Source organism: Moschus berezovskii, chromosome 17, assembly GCF_049115385.1.
Source record: "Moschus berezovskii isolate FMDL1 chromosome 17, NW_MosBer_1.0, whole genome shotgun sequence".
NCBI lineage: Eukaryota > Metazoa > Chordata > Mammalia > Artiodactyla > Moschidae > Moschus > Moschus berezovskii.
Window position 1 is genome coordinate 68,427,016 of NC_142476.1, and position 19,299 is coordinate 68,446,314.

A 19,299-nucleotide genomic window follows, 5' to 3' on the forward strand; every position below is an offset into this window, starting at 1 on the left:
AATCCTAAATACTTCAAAATATCTGATACAAAAAGTTTTATTCTACTGTATTAAAAGACATAAGTTCCTTTGACATAGTACATGTATTTGAGGAGTAGATATTTTTCAAACATTTGATAAATACTTAAATATTAACAAATGTAAATATTATGTCTATATCAAGTCTTTTCTTCATATACTGATGAAATGTAGAATTGTACCTAATAGGAAATTTAGAATAACTGATTCTACAGAGTATCATATATTGATTATAAACTCACATTATAACTACTTACTACTAAAATAATTAAATACCTTTTGTAGACTGGTAGGATTTAACTGAGTTTTGTCTATTATTTTCACAGCAACCTGAAAAAGAGAATCATTAAATTTTAATTTGAGAATACATATCTTAAGGAATAAAACTTATAAAGAAAACATCTTTTGTTTCATCCTAAATAGATATAGCTGCACTGGGGGTTAACATAATCGGATGGTAAAGTTTTGATAACTAGACAGCCTTAGAATATATTCTATTGACCGAAGTCTGTAACCTATTTGATTCTGAGTCAGTGAAATTACACCTTTGTTAAAGTTCTTCCAAGTTTCCCCTTTTAAAGTAAAAATCACTTGTACCTTAATATTTGACCCATGATCTTGATAAGTCATAATTATCAGAAGGGAGAGGCTTATAAACTTTTAGCAAGTTAAGTAATACGCGGGGAGAGAGACTGGACACCTAAACTTCAGCAAACTAACAAAACAGGTTCAAACGTCCTCGAAGTCTCTAATACAGCCTGTGTCCTAATAGCTCCTGGGGTCAAAATGGACAGAGAAGACTAAATTTAACCATAAGTGACGATAATATTATGTATAAAACAAAATGGAAACTTAGCAAAAATGTTTTATGATAAATTTTTCATAATGTCCTAATTGGATCCAATCATGTAATGCAGAATGTTAGATGTTTAACTATTTTGAGTCTTTAATATATAAATAATTAAATATATTATTATTATTATTAAAACATATATTTTACTATGTAAATATACTTAATTTGAAACACACAGGATTTTAGAAAACTGATTCTCTTATTATCTGAGAAAAACATCTGTATAACACTTGCTCAATGTAATCTCCAAATAGATTAAAAATTAGTGGCTAATTTCCTATACATTTATACCTAATTTACTTCAAGTAGTAGTTTTTAAAATTTATTTTTTTATTCAGGTAACAGTGGCTTTTAATACTATGTAAGTTTCATGTGTACAACCTCAGATTTCTATTCGTATATACAGTACAGCTTAAGTAGTAATTAATAAGAAGTTATCCTAGCCCTGTTCCTCGGGTTGGGTGGCAAGGGTAATGTGAAATGTTTATGGAAACCATATAATGAAAAGACAGAAGTCTAAGAAAACCTCATGTGCAGCACATCTGATTTATAAGAGATGCTAATACATAAGGACAATTTTTCTGTGCTAGGTATAACTCTACCTATGTACATTTCATTCACATATACCCCAGTGTTTACCATATTACAACTGTTAATTTATTCCCAGAATCAGCTATAGGAAATCTTTTTTAATAAGACTCTGGAGAGGTCCAGGTAAGTATTAAAAGGCATTGTGAAAACTTACCTCTCTACCGGTTAGAACATGCCTTGCCAATTTCACTTTGGCAAAATTTCCCTTCCCTATTGTCTTTTGTAAACGGTAATTTCCAATGTGAGGCTGTTCGTCTGTTGCTGACGTAATGGAGTTCCTACACCGAGGAATGTTCTGTCTGCTACTTGATTTGGTTGGCTGGATATGGGGTTCAGTATATCCATCCACAGATGTATGCTAAGAAAAAGGTTAGAAGATTTCATCATTAATTAAACTATATAATTAAAAGACAGTTCAAAAACCACTACAAACAATTTTTATTAATAACTCATCTAGGATGGGGTAGGAGGTGGGAGGGAGGCTCCAAACAGAGGGGACATATATAAACCTATGGCTGATACATGTTGATGTATGGCTGAAACCTGCACAGTACTGTACTTATTCTTCAATTAAAAATAAAGAGGAAAAAAATAATTCATCTCTAATGAAAATAGATTGCATTATACCATTTCTGGGCATTGTGTTTGCAATTTCTACTTGACTTTAGTTTCCTTTGCCAGGGGGAATATAATCATTTAAAATGAAATGTTCTGCATAGCTTTAGGCATATGTTTTGCTTTTAAAAAGATATAAATGGTTAGATAGCCAGGAGTCCCACAGATCATTACTCTCCTAAGGGTGTTACTCCTGTAGGTTGAGATGACAATTCAGATCCAGACTGCTTCATTACAATGGCAGAATGTCTTCAGTGCCAAGACAACTTCACGAGTACAGCTCTGTTTCTCTAAACCAGTCCAACTACTTGTCCTGGTCACTCTTTCATTTGCTGGGCACATAACTTTGGCCAACTAAAAAAGCAGTTTCCTACTACAGGTATACTTTTAATCAACTCCTTCTCAGCCCCTCACCCAGTTTCCCATGCCCAAGTAGGAGCCATCGATAGCCCTGTCTGGATCCGTGACCTTATATCCACTGCCTTCTTCCTCCGTGCCCTTTTCAAGGCAGAGGCGTCACTTTGTCTCAGCGTCTCAGCTGGCTCACAATCACAGAAACTGTTACCCTGGGGCTCAGCACCTCAAGTCCCAGGTAAGGCCACCTAAGGAAGCCTGTTTGCCCAGCTCTGAGTGGACCTGCTCTTGGCTAGTTTTGTCTGCTTTCCGAAGCAAATAAAATTTCTAGCATTTTCTGTAAAAATGTAGAATTATGCATGACAAACATAACACCATTATCTGACATCTTAAAAATAGCTGAAGATGAGTATGACAAATTAACAAAATAAGGGGGCAGCTTTTATTTGCAAAGTAATTCACACATATGTTGTCCAACCTATACCACCAAAAGCATGTCTAAAAAATTTTGATCAGAAATTTCGTAAAGGCAACTCTGAAGATGACTCCATTTACTCGTTTCATGCAAAGCACAACTCAAGATCATTCTTCTATTTTTTTTACTTTTGATATTTTTTAAAAACTTGGCTGAGGATTAAAGGAGTTTCTACATCTTACACACACTTGCAGCCATTTTGAGTTAAGAGTCACACTGGGGCATATTCACAGCAAACTGTATTTCCATGTGACTCGATCCACTGCACTGTCATACACTCACTTCTTTGTGTCTGCCACCTTACCATGAGCAACTTGAGGACAGACATGTTTTCTTTCCACTTTTATATACTCACTACACTGCAGAGTGCCAGATACGTAGGAAAAGTTCAATAAATCAATAGTTTTCAAAGTGCTGTCCTTGGACTAGCACCATCAGCATCATCTGGGAACATACTAGAAACGCAGATTCTCTGACTCTGTTTCAGAAATACTGAACAGAAAACACTGGGGGTGGAACCCAGTACGGAGTATTTTAGCCAGTCCTCCAGGTGATTCTGATGCAGGCAAATTTGAAACCTACTGCAATAAATAATATAAGGAGGCAGTAATCACAAAGTTACTCACTGGTTCTTAGTGACTTTTCAATTATTTGAGCATAAACAAGAGATTTTAATTATAATCATTTTCTCAGAGTCAGTCAGTTCAGTTCAGTCGCTCAGTTGTGTCCGACTCTTAGCAACCCCATGAATCACAGCACGCCAGGCCTCCCTGTCCATCACCAAATCCCAGAGTTCACTCAAACTCATATCCATCGAGTCGGTGATGCCATCCAGCCATCTCATTCTCTGTCATCCCCTTCTCCTCCCGCCCCCAATCCTTCCCAGCATCAGAGTCTTTTCCAGTGAGTCAACTCGTCGCATGAGGTGGCCAAAGTATTGGAGTTTCAGCTTTAGCATCAGTCCTTCCAATGAACACCCAGGACTGATCTCCTTTAGAATGGACTGGTTGGATCTCCTTGCAGTATAAGGGACTCTCAAGAGTCTTCTCCAGCACCACCGGACAATAGATCACTATAATAATTCACAAAAATAGTACTTCTCTACCTGAACTTGTCCAGCAGGGACTATGGACTTATCTATCATTCAAAATTTAGTTTTATCTTCTCCTAAACAAAGTGCTCTATGTCTTTCAAAAAGCAGAACTGTTTGATTACCCCTCTTTTCTGCTGCTATCTTTATATCCAGGAAAAATTTCTACTACTGGACTGTCACACCATCTTCTTAAGTATTGGTCTATGGTCTATTTTCATTGTTAGACCTAAATCTCCCTAAACTCCAGAAATTAATATGGATAGTTAGTTAGTGTGTGCTCAGTCGTGTCCGACTCTTTGTGAACCCATGGACTGCATCACGCCAGGCTTCCCTGTCCATCACCAACGCCTGGAGCTTATTCAAATTCATGTCCATCGAGTCGGTGATGCCATCCAACCATCTCATCCTATGTCATCCCCTCCTCCTCCCACCTTCAATATTTTCCAGCATCAGGGTCTTTTCAAATAAAATCAGTTCTTCACATCAGGTGGCCAAAGGATTACAGTTTCAGCTTTAGCATCAGTCCTTCCAATGAATATTCAGGACTGATTTCCTTTAGGATTCACTGGTTGGATCTCCTTGCAATCAAGGAGATTCTCAAGAGTCTTCTCCAACACCATGGTTCTAAAGCAACAATTCTTCGGTGCTCAGCTTTCTTTATGGTCCAAATCTCACATCCATACATGACTACTGGAAAAACCAAAGCTCTGACTAGACAGCCCTTGGTTGGCAAAGTAATGTCTCTGCTTTTTAATATGCTGTCTACATTGGTCACAACTTTTCTTCCCAGCAGCAAGCATTTCTGAATTTCATGGCTGCAGTCACCATTTGCAGTGATTTTGGAGCCCCAAAACATAAAGTCTCTCACTGTTTCCATTGTTTGCCCATCTATTTGCCATGAAGTGATAGGACTGGATGTCATGATCTTAGTTTTCTGAATGTTGAGTTTTAAGACAACTTTTTCACTCTCCTCTTTCACTTTCATCAAGAGGCTCTTTAGTTCTTCACTTTCTGCCATAAGGGTGGTGTCATCTGCCTATCTGAAGTTATTGATATTTCTCCTGGCAATCTTGATTACAGCTTGTGCTTCATCCAGTCCACCATTTCTCATGATGTACACTGTATATAAGTTAAATAAGCAGGGTGACAATATACAGCCTTGACATTCTCTGTTCCCAATTTGAAACCAGTCTGTTGTTCCATGTCCAGTTCTAACTGCCGCTTCTTGACTTGCATGCATATTTCTCAGCAGGCAGGTCAGGTAGTCAGGTATGCCCATCTCTTTCAGAATTCTCCACAGTTTGTTGCAATCCATGCAGTCAAAGGCTTCGGCATAGTCAATAAAGCAGAAATAGATGCTTTTCTGGAACTCTCTTGCTTTTTTGATGATCCGTTGATGTTGGCAATTTGATCTCTGGTTCCTCTGCTTTTTCTAAAACCAGCTTGAACATGTGGAGGTTTGCGGTTCATACACTATTGAAGACTGGCTTGGAGAATCTGGAGCATTACTTTGCTGGCATGTGAGATGAGTGCAACTGTGCGGCAGTTTGAGCATTCTTTGACACTGCCTTTCTTTGGGAATGGAATGAAAACTGATTATTTTCCAGTCTTGTGGCCACTGCTGAGTTTTCCAAATTTTCTAACATACTAAGTGCAGTACTTTCAGAGCATCATCTTTGAGGATTTGAAACAACTCAACTGGAATTCTATCACCTCCAGTAGCTTTGTTTGTAGTGATGCCTCCTAAGGCCCACTTAACTTCTATTTCCAGGATGTCTGGCTTCTAAGTGAGTGACCACATCATCATGGTTATCTGGGTCATGAAGATCTTTTTTGTATAGTTCTTCTGTGTATTCTTGTCACCTCTTCTTAATATCTTCTGCTTCTGTTAGGTCCATACCATTTCTGTTCTTTATTGGGCCCATCTATGCATGAAATGTTCCCTTGGTATCTCTCATTTTCTTGAAGAGATTTCTAGTCTTTCCCATTCTATTGTCTTCCTCTGTTTCTTTGCATTGATCACTGAGGAAGGCTTTCTTATCTCTCCTTGCTATTCTCTGGAACTCTGCACTCAAACAGGTAAATCCTTCCTTTTCTCCTTTGCCTTTTGCTTGTCTTCTATTCACAGTTAATTTGCAAGGCCTCCTCAGACAACCATTTTGCCTTTTTGCATTTCTTTTTCTTCGGGATGGTCTTGATCACTGCCTCCTGTACAATGTCACGAACCTCCGTTCATAATTCTTCAGGCACTCTATCAGATCTAATCCCTTGAATCTATTTGTCACTTCCATTGTATAACCATAAGGGGTTAGATTTAGGTCATACTTGAATGGTCTAGTGGTTTTCCCTACTTTCTTCAATTTAAGTCTGAATTTGGCAATGCAATCTCAAAAATAACAGATTTCTGTTCGTTTCCAAGCCATTCAATATTCAGTAATCCAAGTCTAGGATTTAGACCCAACCTGTAATGCTGAAGAAGTTGAAGTTGAACGGTTCTATGAAGACCTACAAGATCTTCTAGAACTAACATCCAAAAAAATGTCCTTCTCATTATAGGGGACTGGAATGCAAAAGTAAGAAGTCAAGAAACACCTGGAGTAACAGGCAAATTTGGCCTTGGAGTATAGAATGAAGCAGGGCAAAGGCTAATGTAGTTTTGCCCAGAGAACACGCTGGTCATAGCAAACACCCTCTTCCAACAACACAAGAGAAGACTCTATACATGGACATCACCAGATGGTCAATACCAAACATGGTGTTAGGCACAAAAAAGACAATACAAACACAAATCAGCCAAGTAAAGAGACGTATGGCCCCTGTGCTCCTGACACCTATACTCGGGATGACTTATGAGGAATGATGTCTCGCTGTCCAGATCTCTTAACAACAGACTAAATTAAGGTATTTGAGTTATATCTCAATGCTGGTTGCAGAGCATATTCTGACTATAAACCAAACTGACAGACTGAATTATTAGCTCCAAATTTTCACATCCTTTGCCATGTAACTTTCCAATGTCCTCTCACTGAGGGCAGAATATAGTTTTATACTCTTTGGGCATCCAGTCATATGATTTGCTTTGGCCAATAGAATGAGTTCAAAATGGTGGTATAAGCCAGTCCCATACTAGCCATCAAGAGGCCGTGCTGTGTTTCAACTTGCCATCCCCATGAGAAGGGCGTGTCCAGGTTGATACCAGAAGGAAGATGAGAAACACATTGAGCAGAGCCACTCCCAGCTGAGGTCAGATGAAATCAACTGATCCCCAGATAACCCCGTGACTCATAAGAAGCAACATATGCTTGTGAGTTTGAACCACTGGGTGTTGGGATGACTTGTTACAGAGCAATACAATAGCTGATACATAAGAGCTATCACTACTTTCTAATTAAGAGGTCATAAAGGAAAAATGAATAATTAGAAGATTTTTATCAGACATGTTCAACTTTTAGCTAAGCTGCAAACAACAAAAGAGAGGGCAGTATAACCAGTTCCCTAAGGAGAAACTCTCGATCAGGTAACCTACCTATCTTTATGGGCAGCATTCTTGACTGTTCTGTATATCCCCAACAAGTATGGTGAGACACAGAGTTCAGCAAAGTTTTCTATAAAAAGCTAGACAATAAATATTTCAGGTTTTGCAGATTCCACTGTCCCTGTTGGGTATTCATTTTTAAAGAAACTTGCTTAGCTCAGGGCCATATAAAAACACACCCAATGGCTTCATTTGGCCTACCAGATGCAGCTGGCCAACCTCTACTGTAAAACGTCATGGTTTGAAAGGCAGGACTAAATTGCTTCTGGCCAATCCTACCAACAGAGAAGAAGATTCTAGGAAAATATAGGTATGGCAATGTCTATACTTAGGAGAGGAGGGGACAGAAGGCTCTTACAAAAATACTATTCTATCTTATCCCACTCCTAGAATTGGAAAAGGTAATATATTCTCCAAAATCCTTTTTAAAAATGAGATCTCCTAACTTTCAATATTAAGCATGACCCTTTTTAGGAGCCACCCAACTTTCTCAGAATGCATTTAGAGGAGTCTTAAATTAGAAATTATAATGGAATATAAAGCACATTTTTAATATTATGACTCTAATTATAAAACACCCATCCAAACAAATATTTCTCCCCTCAAACCCCATTTTTCCTTAGGACAGTAATAGCACCACTCAGCAGCAGAATCTTTCCCAAAAGGAACTTACTGAAGAGTAATTTGAGATAACTGATCTCATTCCATGCTGATCAATATACTAACTCTCAAACAGGAAGCCTAGAAAAAAATGTTTATCCAGCATGGGCTGAAGTCATGCTGTGCTGTGCTTAGTTGCTCAGTCGTGTCCAACTCTGTGATCCCATGGACTGTAGCCTCCCAGGCTCCTCTGTCCAAGGGGATTCTTCAGGCAAGAATACTGGAGTGGGCTGCCATGCCCTCGTCAGGCTGAAGTCATAGAAAGTTTAATTAAGAACTGTCTAAACCATAAGGCTGATAGGTACAAGATATTATGTAAGCTCAATTATATAATGGCTATAAGTTCTAGTCCCTCATCTTTAGCTGAAAATACAAATTCAGATTTTATTTTCATTCTTCAAGTTGTCCACTCAAGCCAGTAGACACTGAATTCCTTCATTTTTCTGCAGCAGTGGCAACATGAACCTAAATCTGGGCTTGAGATGTAGTGTATTCAAAGTAATTACAGGTAGCGATGTAGCGATTTCATTAGCTCTTCAAGGAACTAATCCCATGGATTATCAGAATTCCTGAATAATAATGGAATTTTCCCTGCTTTCAATACCAACTGAAATGAAAATTTCCTACTCACTAGCTATGCATCCTTGGGCAAGTTGTTTAATCTGTTTGTGCATGTTTCCTTGTCTATTAAAGGAACTAATAATAAAGCCTACCTCACAGCTATCCCGAGGATTACATAAAATAATTTCTGTAAAGGTGCTCAGAATAGCACAGAGTAAGAACCATACAAGGGCCTGTTGATTCAGTTAAGTTGCTCAGTTGTATCCGACCCTTTGCGACCCCATGAATCGCAGCACGCCAGGACTCCCTGTCCATCACCAACTCCCAGAGTCCACCTCAAATCCATGTCCATCGAGTCGATGATACCATCCAACCATCTCATCCTCTGTCGTCCTCTTCTCCTCCTGCCCTAAATCTTTTCCACCATCAGGGTCCTTTCCAACGAGTCAGGTCTTTGCATCAGGTGGCCAAAGTATTGGAGTTTCAGCTTCAGCATCAGTCCTTCCAATGAACATCCAGGACTGATCTCCTTTAGGATGGACTGGATGGATCTCCTTGCAGTCCAAGGGATTCTCAAGGGTCTTCTCCAACACCACACTTCAAAAGCATCGATACATAAGCTTCACCAGTAGCTCAGCTGGTAAAGAATACAACTGCCAAAGCAGAAGATGTAAGAGATATGGGTTCAATATCTGGGTCGGGAAGATTCCCCTGGAGAAGGAAATGGCAACCTGGTCCAGTATTCCTGCCTAGAAAATTTCACAGAAAAGCCTGGAGGGCTACAGTCCATGAGTTGCAGAGTCCAACGCAAGTGAGCATGTAAGCAAAATGATACATGCATATGGTCAAAAATGTCAACTAACTCTAACAGGCTATGAACAAAACATATCCCCTGTACCACCCTTTAAGATGTCAAGCCTGCTCCCTAGAACCTTCTCTTCTTGCTTTTTCTTCTAAAATTGGCTTAAATGTTTCCAAACAAAATGATTTCATTGCTAATTCTTAGTTCATCATTAGAAACCAAGAGGTATACTCTCATGTTTCTACCAAACTTTCTTTCTGTCGGCTTTATTGTGGAATAAGTAACACACAATGAAATTCACCAAATTTAAGCATATGAGTTGTGACAAACATGGAAAGTCTTGAAACACAATAACAAATATGTAAAACATCTTATCAAAATAAAAAGGTCCCTGTGCCCCTTTGCTGTCAACGCCCTCCTCTCACTGATCTGCTTTTTAATACTATACTCTTAACTTTTCTAGAATGCTAGATAAATAGATGATATCATACAGAGATTTTTTTTTTACTTTTTAAAAACTTATGGGTAAAAGTCAAGGTGCAGTGAGCTGGCAGAAAGTGGAAAGTGAGGAACAGAGGCTGCTAGGGAAGGTAATGATGCTGATAAGTCTGTCTGTGAATCAGAGGCAGGAGGATGACAACTGGAGAAGAAAAAAAAGTGTGGAAATAAAAGATGTTATTGTTCATTTGCTTGTTCTAAGACGGAGGAGACCTGAACATGTTTAAATCCCAAGGAAGGATCCAGCGGAGAGGGAGCACTGATGAGACAGGAGAGGGAAAAGATAAGGGAAGTTCCCGGGGAGGTGGACGGTGAGAAGATTCAGGGCACAGATGGAGAGACTACCCTTATGCAGGGAGAAAGACATCACTTCTCCTGTAAAAAGGAGAAAGAAAGAGAAGTTAGATCTAGATGTAGAAAGGTGCATACATCTGATGGTAGGAAGCTGAGGGAGTTCAAATCTGATAGCTCTTCCTTTCTCTGGGTGGTTGGAGGTAAGGTCACCTTCTAAGAGTGGGGAGGTTTGCAGAGAGTAAAAAAAGATTGGATATACTCCGTTTAGAAAAACGAAAAATGAGTTAACCAAAGCAACCTGGTAGGGCTGCTGAGCAATACTGACAGACTCCTTGATATCGGTGACCATGAATGTATTATGGCTCTAATCTGTCCAGTTTTGCCTTTTTTTTTTTTCCCAGCAATACTCAACGGCCCACAGACAGATTACTGAGAAAGCAGATAAATGAGTTAACTCTGGCCTGGAGTTTGTCAAACAAGTACCACCAAAGAGAAAGTGGCAAGACAAGACAAATTAGGTTACTGGCAAGTTACTGAGATGATGGGTCAAAAATCTAAGCTGGATAAAGAAGAAACAGAAGACACAAACAAACACTGTTGGATAGGGAGTAGTAGCCAATATAGCAGAGGGCTCAATGAGATCAGAGAATAAATGCACCAAGACTAGCTAAGAAAACCACTAGATAGCCAAGTACTTGTAGTCAGAAACCCAGGTGATTATAGACTGGTAATAACTGGAAGGACCGGAGAAGGCAATGGCACCCCACTCCAGTACTCTTGCCTGGAAAATCCCATGGGTGGAGGAGCCTGAAAGGCTGCAGTCCTTGGGGTCGCGGAGAGTCGGACACGACTGAGTGACTTCACTTTCACTTTTCACTTTCATGCATTGGAGAAGGAAATGGCAACCCACTCCAGTGTTCTTGCCTGGAGAATCCCAGGGATGGGGGAGCGTGGTGGGCTGCTGTCTATGGGTCACACAGAGTTGGACACGACTGAAGCTACTTAGCAGCAGCAGCAGCAACTGGAAGGGCACTAACCAGATGCTATAAATATAGAATGCCTTGTAAAAATCACCAAGAACTATTTTGCATATTTTTCTTTTTTTAACATGTGCCTATTCCATTTTTGAAAATGTTTTAAAGAACTGTATTAAACATAATAGCTTCATTATTAGAAATTATTTTTAATGACCTATAATCATTACTGGTTACATTATTCATGGAAGTTTCTTATAGCCTATAATTCCCTTTCTTTGGTTCACTTTTTCTAGCTGGTGAGTTTTTTTTCAGATAGGTGTGTAGGTGATACACTTTCTAAATTATTATGGCTAATTTTTCTTTGATTTCTATAAATCATAACTCACTTGGATACAGAATAAGATACAAAGAAACATTTTCCCACTTATTCCTGGACTTTTCCAGAAGGTTATATTTTATAGAATCATGACTTACTAACAACCAGAAAATCATTACAATTAAATGGTGACTCATGAATGACAAAATAAAAGTGATGAAATGTTTACAGAATTTTATCTAAGGAACAGATTAAAATCCAAAGAAGTTGTGAGATGCCAACGTCAAAGTTCAGTTTAGTTCAGTCACTCAGTCGTGTCTGACTCTTTGCGACCCCATGAACTACAGCATGCCAGGATTCCCTGTCCATCACCAACTCTTGGAGCTTACTCAAACTCATGTCCATCAAGTCGGTGATGACATCCAACCATTTCATCCCCTGTCATTCCTTTCTCTTCCTGTCGTCAATCTTTCCCAGCATCAGGGTCTTTTTAAATGTCAGTTCTTCAAATCAGGTGGCCAAAGTATTGGAGCTTCAGCTTCAGCATCAGTCCTTCCAATGAATATTCAGAACTGATTTCCTTTAGGATGGACTGGCTGGATCTCCTTGCTGTCCAAGGGACTCTCAAGAGTCTTCTCCAACACCACAGTTCAAAAGCATTAATTCTTCGGTGCTCAGTTTTCTTTATGGTCCAACTCTCACATCCATACATGACTACTGGAAAAACCATAGTTTTGATTAGACGGACCTTTGTTAGCAAAGTGATGCCTCTGCTTTTTAATAGGCTGTCTAGCTTTGTCATAGCTTTTCTTCCAAGGAGCAAGCAATTTTTAATTTTATGGCTGCAGTCACCATCTGCAGTGATTTTGGAGCCCAAGAAAATAAAGTCTGTCACTGTTTCCCCATCTATTTGCCATGAAGTGATGGGACTGGTTGCCATGATCTTTGTTTTCTGAATGTTGAGTTTTAAGCCAGCTTTTTCACTCACCTCTTTCACTTTCATCAAGAGGCTCTTTAGTTCCTCTTTGTTTTCTGCCATATGCGTGGTGTCATCTGCATGTCTGAGGTTATTGATATTTCTCCCGGCAATCTTGATTTCAGCTTGTGCTTCATCCAGTCCAGCATTTCACATGACGTATTCTGCATATAAGTTAAATAAGCAAGGTGACAATGCACAGCCTTGACCGACACCTTAGCCAATTTGGAACCAGTGTGTTGTTCCATGTCTGGTTCTAACTGTTGCTTCTTGACCTGCATACAGATTTCTCAGGAGGCAGACAGGATGTTCTGGTACTCACAGCTCTTTAAGAGTCCTCAACAGCTTGTTGTGATCCACACAGTCAAAGGCTTTAGCATTGTCAATGAAACAGATGTTTTTCCAGAATTCCCTTGCTTTTTTCCCCCCATCTCTGGTTCCTCTGCCTTTTCTAAATCCATCGTGTACATCTGGAAGTTCTCGGTTCATGTACTATTGAAGCTAGCATGTGAAATGACTGCAATTGTGTGGCAGTTTGAATATTCTTTGGCATTGCCCTTCTTCGGGATTGGAATGAAAGCTGAACTTTTCCAGTCCTTGGGCCACTGCTGAATTTTCCAAATTTGCTGGGATATTGAGTGCAGCACTTTCACAGCATCATCTTTCAGGATTTGAAGTAGCTCAACTGGAATTCCATCACCTCTACTAGCTTTGTTTGTAATGATACATCCTAAAGCCCTTTTGACTTCACATTCCAGGATGTCTGGCTCTAGGGGAGTGATCACACCATCGTGGCTATCTGGGTCATTAAGATTTTTTTTTTTTTGTATGATTCTTCTGTGCTTTCTTGTCACCTCTTCTTAATATCTTCTGCTTCTGTTAGGTCCATAAGGTTTCTCTCTTTTATTGTACCCATCTTTGCAAGAAATGTTCCTTGGTAACTCTAATTTTCTTGAAGAGATCTCTAGTCTTTCCCATTCTATTGTTTTCCTTTATTTCTTTGCACTTCACTAAGGAAGGCTTTCTTATCTCTCTTTGCTCTTCTTGGAATTCTGCATTTACATGGGTGTATCTTTCCTTTTCTCCTTTGCCTTCTGTTTCTCTTCTTTTCTCAGCTATTTGTAAGGCCTCCTCAGACAACCATTTTGCCTTTTTGCATTTCTTTCTTCTTAGGGATGGTTTTAATTATCACCTCCTACAACAGAGAATGAGATGGCTGGATGGCATCACCGACTCGATGGAGGTGGGTTTGAGTGAACTCCGGGAGTTGGTGATGGACAGGGAGGCCTGGCGTGCTGTGATTCATGGGGTCGCAAAGAGTCAGACACGACTGAGCTACTGAACTGAACTGATACAATGTTATGAACCTCTGTCCCTAGTTCTTCAGGCACTCTATCAGATCTAATCCCTTGACTCTATTTGTCACTTCTACTGTGTAATCAATCGTAAAGGATCTGATTTAGGTTATACCAGAATGGGCCAGTGGTTTTCCCTACTTTCTTCAATTTAATTCTGAATTTTGCAATAAGGAGTTCATGATCTGAGCCACAGTGAGCTCCTGGTCTTGTTTTTGCTACTCTACAGAGCATCTCCACCTTCAGCTGCAAATATAATCAATCTGATTTCAGTATTGACCATCTGATGATGTTCATGTGTAGAGCTGTTTCTCGTGTTGATGGAAGAGGGTATTTGCTGCTACCAGCACATTCTCTTGGAAAAACTCTGGTATTTTTGTGTTTATTGCTCAGTTGTGTCCAACTCTTTGCAACCCCATGGACTATGTAGCCTGTCAGGCTCCTCTGTCCATGGAATTCTCCAGGCAAGAATTCTGGAGTGGGTTTCCATTTCCTTCTCCAGGGAATCTTCCTGATCCAGGGATTGAACCAGGGTCTCATGCATTACAGGCAGATTCTTTACTGTCTGAGCCACCAGGGAAGCCAAGTGGTCTTGGAGAGCACAAACAAAATCTTGCACTCACCAAGAGAAGCAGTGACCCCCCAGAGACTGAATTAAGACTACCTGCTAGTGCTGGGGAGCCTGCTGTGGAGGCATGGGTCGGCAGGGCCTCACCACAGAGACTGGGACACTGCAGCAGCAGGTGGGGAAGGTCCCCCTGGCTCCTGGAGCTCACCATCAATCCTGCCACAAAGCCTGTAGAGCCCAGGGCTGGGTCACCCCAGGCCAAACAATTCCCAGGGAGGGAGTACAACCCCACCCGTCAGCAGATAATTGGATTAAAGCTTCACGGAGCAAGGCCCTGCTCACCAGAGCAAGACCCAGTTTTCCCACCACCAGTCCCTTCCCTAAGTAAGCTTACACAAGTCTCTTGGCCTCATCTATCAGGGGGCAAACAGAAGAAGCAAAAAGAAGCACATTCCCATAGGTTAAAACAAAAATCACATTACAGAAAGTTAATCAGGATGAAAAAGCAGAAAGTTATGTCCCAGATGAAGGGACAAGATAAAATCACAGAAAAACAACTAAATGAAGTGGAGATAAGCCAACTTCCAGAAAAAGAATTCACAATAATGATCGTGAAGATGATCCAGGATCTCGGGGAAAAAATGGAAAAATGCAACAAATGTTTACCAAAGACCTACAAGAACTAAAGAACAAACAAACAGATGAGTAATACACTGGAAGGAATCAACAGCAGAATAACTGAGGCAGAAAAACAGATAAATGACCTGCAGGACAGAATAGTGGAAATCACTGCCACAGAACAGAATATAAGAATGAAAAGAAATGAAGACAATCTAAGAGACCTCTGGGACAACATTAAACACACCAACATTCTCATTATAAGGGTCCCAGAAGGAGGAGAGAGACAGAAAGGGCTGGAAAAATGTTTGAAGAGGTAATAGCTGAAAACTTCCTGAACATGGGAAAGGAAATAGTCAACCAAGTCCAGGAAATACAGAGTCCCAAGAAGGATAAACCCAAGGAGGAACACACCAAGACAGTCATCAAACTGACCAAAATTAAGGACAAAGATAAAATACTGAAAGCAATAAGGGAAAAATGACAAATAACATACAAGGGAACTCCCATCAGGCTATCAGCTGGTTTCTCAATAGAAACTCTATAAGCCAGAAGGGAATGGCATGATACATTTTAAGTGATGAAACGAAAGAATCTTCAATCAAGAATACTCTATCCAGCAATAATAGTCTCATTCAGATGGAGAAATCAAAAGCTTTCCAGACAGGTGAAAGTTAAGAAAATTCAGAACCATCAAACCAGCTTTACGACAAATACTAAAGGAACTTCTCTAGGCAGGAAACACATGGGAAGAAAAAGACCTACAGAAAATAAATCCCAAACAAGTAAGAAAATGGTAATAGGATCATACATATCAATAATTACGTTAAATGTAAACAGATTATCACCAACCAAAAAACACAGACTGGCTGGGCAAATAAAAACATGTGCATGCATGCACTTCCACTTACCACATCATTCTGCTTGACCACTCCACCAAATTGTATGTAATTATTTTATATTGTTAGGTTAATCATGTTCCCATTATGGCTTGCAATTATAATTATCTTTTATTTTTTGTCTGGTTATTGATTGTGAAAACCGATAAACATCTATTACTATCGTGATTATGCAAGTATTACGCACTTAATACCACTGTATCATGACTGGTCAGCAGAAAAATAATAGAACTCTGTATCACCAAAGCTACAATTTAATAGAAAAACTTGTAATCACTTTTTAAAATCCAGATGCATAACAGAATTATCTTGAAATTTTTTGAAAAATACAAATGCTTAGGTATTGCTTTTCTCATCTGGAGCTTCAAATATGCGTCTAATGAGCATTCATGTTTAAAAACTGGACTATATGATGATCTTTTACTTCTATCTAGTTTGTTTCACTTTTTCCATTTCATATTCAGTGCTCCTACTTCATTTAGCTTATGTTTTCCAATTTCTCCATCTCTTCTTTTTCTTTTTTTAATGTTTTCTCAAGCTCTTATCAAGTGTAGTAGAAATGCTTTTGTATACATATACATATTGAATTTGCTGGGTCGTGTCCAACTCTTCGTAATCCCATGGACTGTAGCCTACCGGGCTCCTCTGTCCATGGAATTTTCCAGGCAAGAGTACTGGAGTGGGTTGCCATTTCCTTCTCCAGAGGATCTTCCCGACCCAGGGATCAAACCCAGGTCTCCTACATTGCAGGCAGACGCTTTACCATCTAAGCCACCAAGGAATTTCCCATATATACATAAATGATATGTATAATATATATATTTTAGAAAACATGAATTTTTGCCTAACCAAAAAATTTATGACATTGTGATTCCACTTGTTTGACCTAGTATGAATAGAATGCTACATTCCTAATTTAAAAATAGATATGCCTCAAGCAACAGAGGTTTACTGTATAGCATAGGGAACTATAGTCAATATCTTGTGATAATCTATGATGGAAAATCATTTCAAAAATAATATACGTATATGTGTATAATGACTTACCATGCTGTGCACCTGAAACACTGTAAGTCAACTATACTTCAATAAAACATATATGTTAAGGAAAAATAAGCTACTACTAAAAAAAAAAAGATTCTGCGTTTGCAGTTTGCAGACTGGACAAATTAACATTGTTAAAATGCCCATGTTACTGAAAGCAATCTATAGATTCAATGCAATTCCTATCAAAATTCCAAGGACATTTTTCACATAACTAGTACAAAATGTTCTAAAATCTATATGGAACCTCAAAAGACACCAAATAGCCAAAGCAAACCTAAGAAAAAGAACAAAGTTGGAGGTATTGCACTGCCTGATCTCACACTATATTACAAAGTCATAGTAATCAAAACAGCTTGGTGTTGGCAGAAAAAGAGATAGGTAGATCAAAGTAACAGAAGAGAAACCAGAAATAAACCCACACATATATGGACAATTAATTTATGACAAAGAAGCATAGAACATAGAGAAAGGACAGTCTCTGCAATAAGTGGTGCTGGGAAAATCGGAAAGCCATACGCAAAGAAAATGAAACTAGGCCATTACGTAAAAATCAACTCAAAATGGACTAAAGACTTGAATTTAAGACCTGAAACCATAATACTCCTAGAAGAAAACATAGGCAATATGTTCTTTGACACTGGTCTTAGCAATATGTTTCTAGATATACCTCCTCAGGCAAGGAAAACGAAAGCAAAAATAAACAAAATGAGGATTACATCAAACTAAAAGCTTCTGAACAGTAAAGGAAACCACCCACAAAACAAAAGACAACCTAATGAATGAGAGAAAATATCTGCAAACAATATATTCAATAATAGGTTATATCTAAAATATACAAAGAAATCATACAACACAAAAACCCCATTAAAAAATGTGCAGAGGAGTTGAACAGTTTTCCAAAGACAACATATAGACTGTCAACAGGCACTTGGAAAGATGGTCAAAACCACTAATTATTAGGAAAATGCAAATCAACACAATGAACCTCATGTTGGTCAGGACGGCTATTACCAAAAAGGCAAGAAAGAGCAAGCATTGATAGGGATGTGGAGAAAAGGGAACCTCTGAACACTATTGGTGGGGATGTAAACTGGTGCAGCTACTGAGGAAAACATGGAGATTCCTTTAAAAAAATTAAAAACAGGACTACATGATCCAGCAATCCCACTCCTGGGAATATATCCAAAGAAACAAAAACATTAACTCAAAAAGATATGTGCACTCCCATGTTTGTAACAGGATTATTTTTAAGAGCCAAGACATAGAAACACACCCTAAGAGTCCATCAGTAGATGAATGGAAAAAGAAACTGTGGTTTCATATATGCAGTGGGATAAGTGTTCAGTCATAGAAAAGAATGAAATCTTGCCATTTGTGGCAATATGGATGGATCTTGAGAGTATCATGAAATTGAAAGATAAATACAGTATGATTTTCACTTAAATGTGAAATATAAAAAATAAAACAAATGAACAAACAGAACCAAACAAAAAACAAATACACAGACACAGAGAACAGAGTAGTTGTTACCAGAGCGGAAGGATAGGAAAGAGAAGGGAGAGTGGGTAAAGGGGATCAACTGTATGGTGACAGACAGAAACTAAACTTTTAGTGGTGAGCACATGTATGCTATACAGAAGTAGAAACAGAATACTGCACACATGAAACTTATATGTTATAAACCAAAATTACCTCAATAAAAAATTAATCTAAAATTAAAAAAAAAAACAAAACCTCTCCTCAAACCCAAGTACAAAGAGAAATAATAAACCAAGAAGAAGATACTTGTAACATGTGGCAGGCAAATGGTTCATTTTTTAAATACTAAAACCTTTGGCAAATCATTAAAAAAAAATTCAAAGAGAAAATGAAAATAAACAAAGGATATGCACAAAAGTTCATAGAAAGGACAAATACATCCTTTTTTAATGTATTAATATTTTTCATATAACATGTCAAATACAAATTTGTTAAGTTACAATGAAACACTATTCCTCATTTCTCAGATTAGAATTTTACAGCATTATCTGCTAAAGCTATAGTAGAAATAGGCACACTCACATAGCACAGATGAATGAAAACTAATACAGTCTCTATATAAAGGAACTTGGTCATACCTATCAAATTCCTACAATTAGATTATAAATCTTCAGTCAGTTCAGTTCAGTTCAGTTGCTCAGTCGTGTCCAACTCT

General features: G+C 38.7%; 1 protein-coding gene across 4 annotated transcripts in view; it reads right to left on the bottom strand.

Annotated features, from left to right (window-relative positions):
- Nucleotides 1-19,299, bottom strand: part of MARK1 (microtubule affinity regulating kinase 1) — a 131,209-nt gene that overhangs the window by 58,985 nt on the left and 52,925 nt on the right. For all 4 annotated transcript variants that reach the window (XM_055419870.2, XM_055419871.2, XM_055419869.2 and 1 more), the window contains exons 2-3: nucleotides 1,617-1,820; nucleotides 295-348 (exon numbers count right to left, since the gene is read on the bottom strand). In XM_055419870.2, coding sequence (XP_055275845.1) covers nucleotides 295-348; nucleotides 1,617-1,820 — 258 coding nt within the window. The remainder of the gene's footprint in view (nucleotides 1-294; nucleotides 349-1,616; nucleotides 1,821-19,299) is intronic.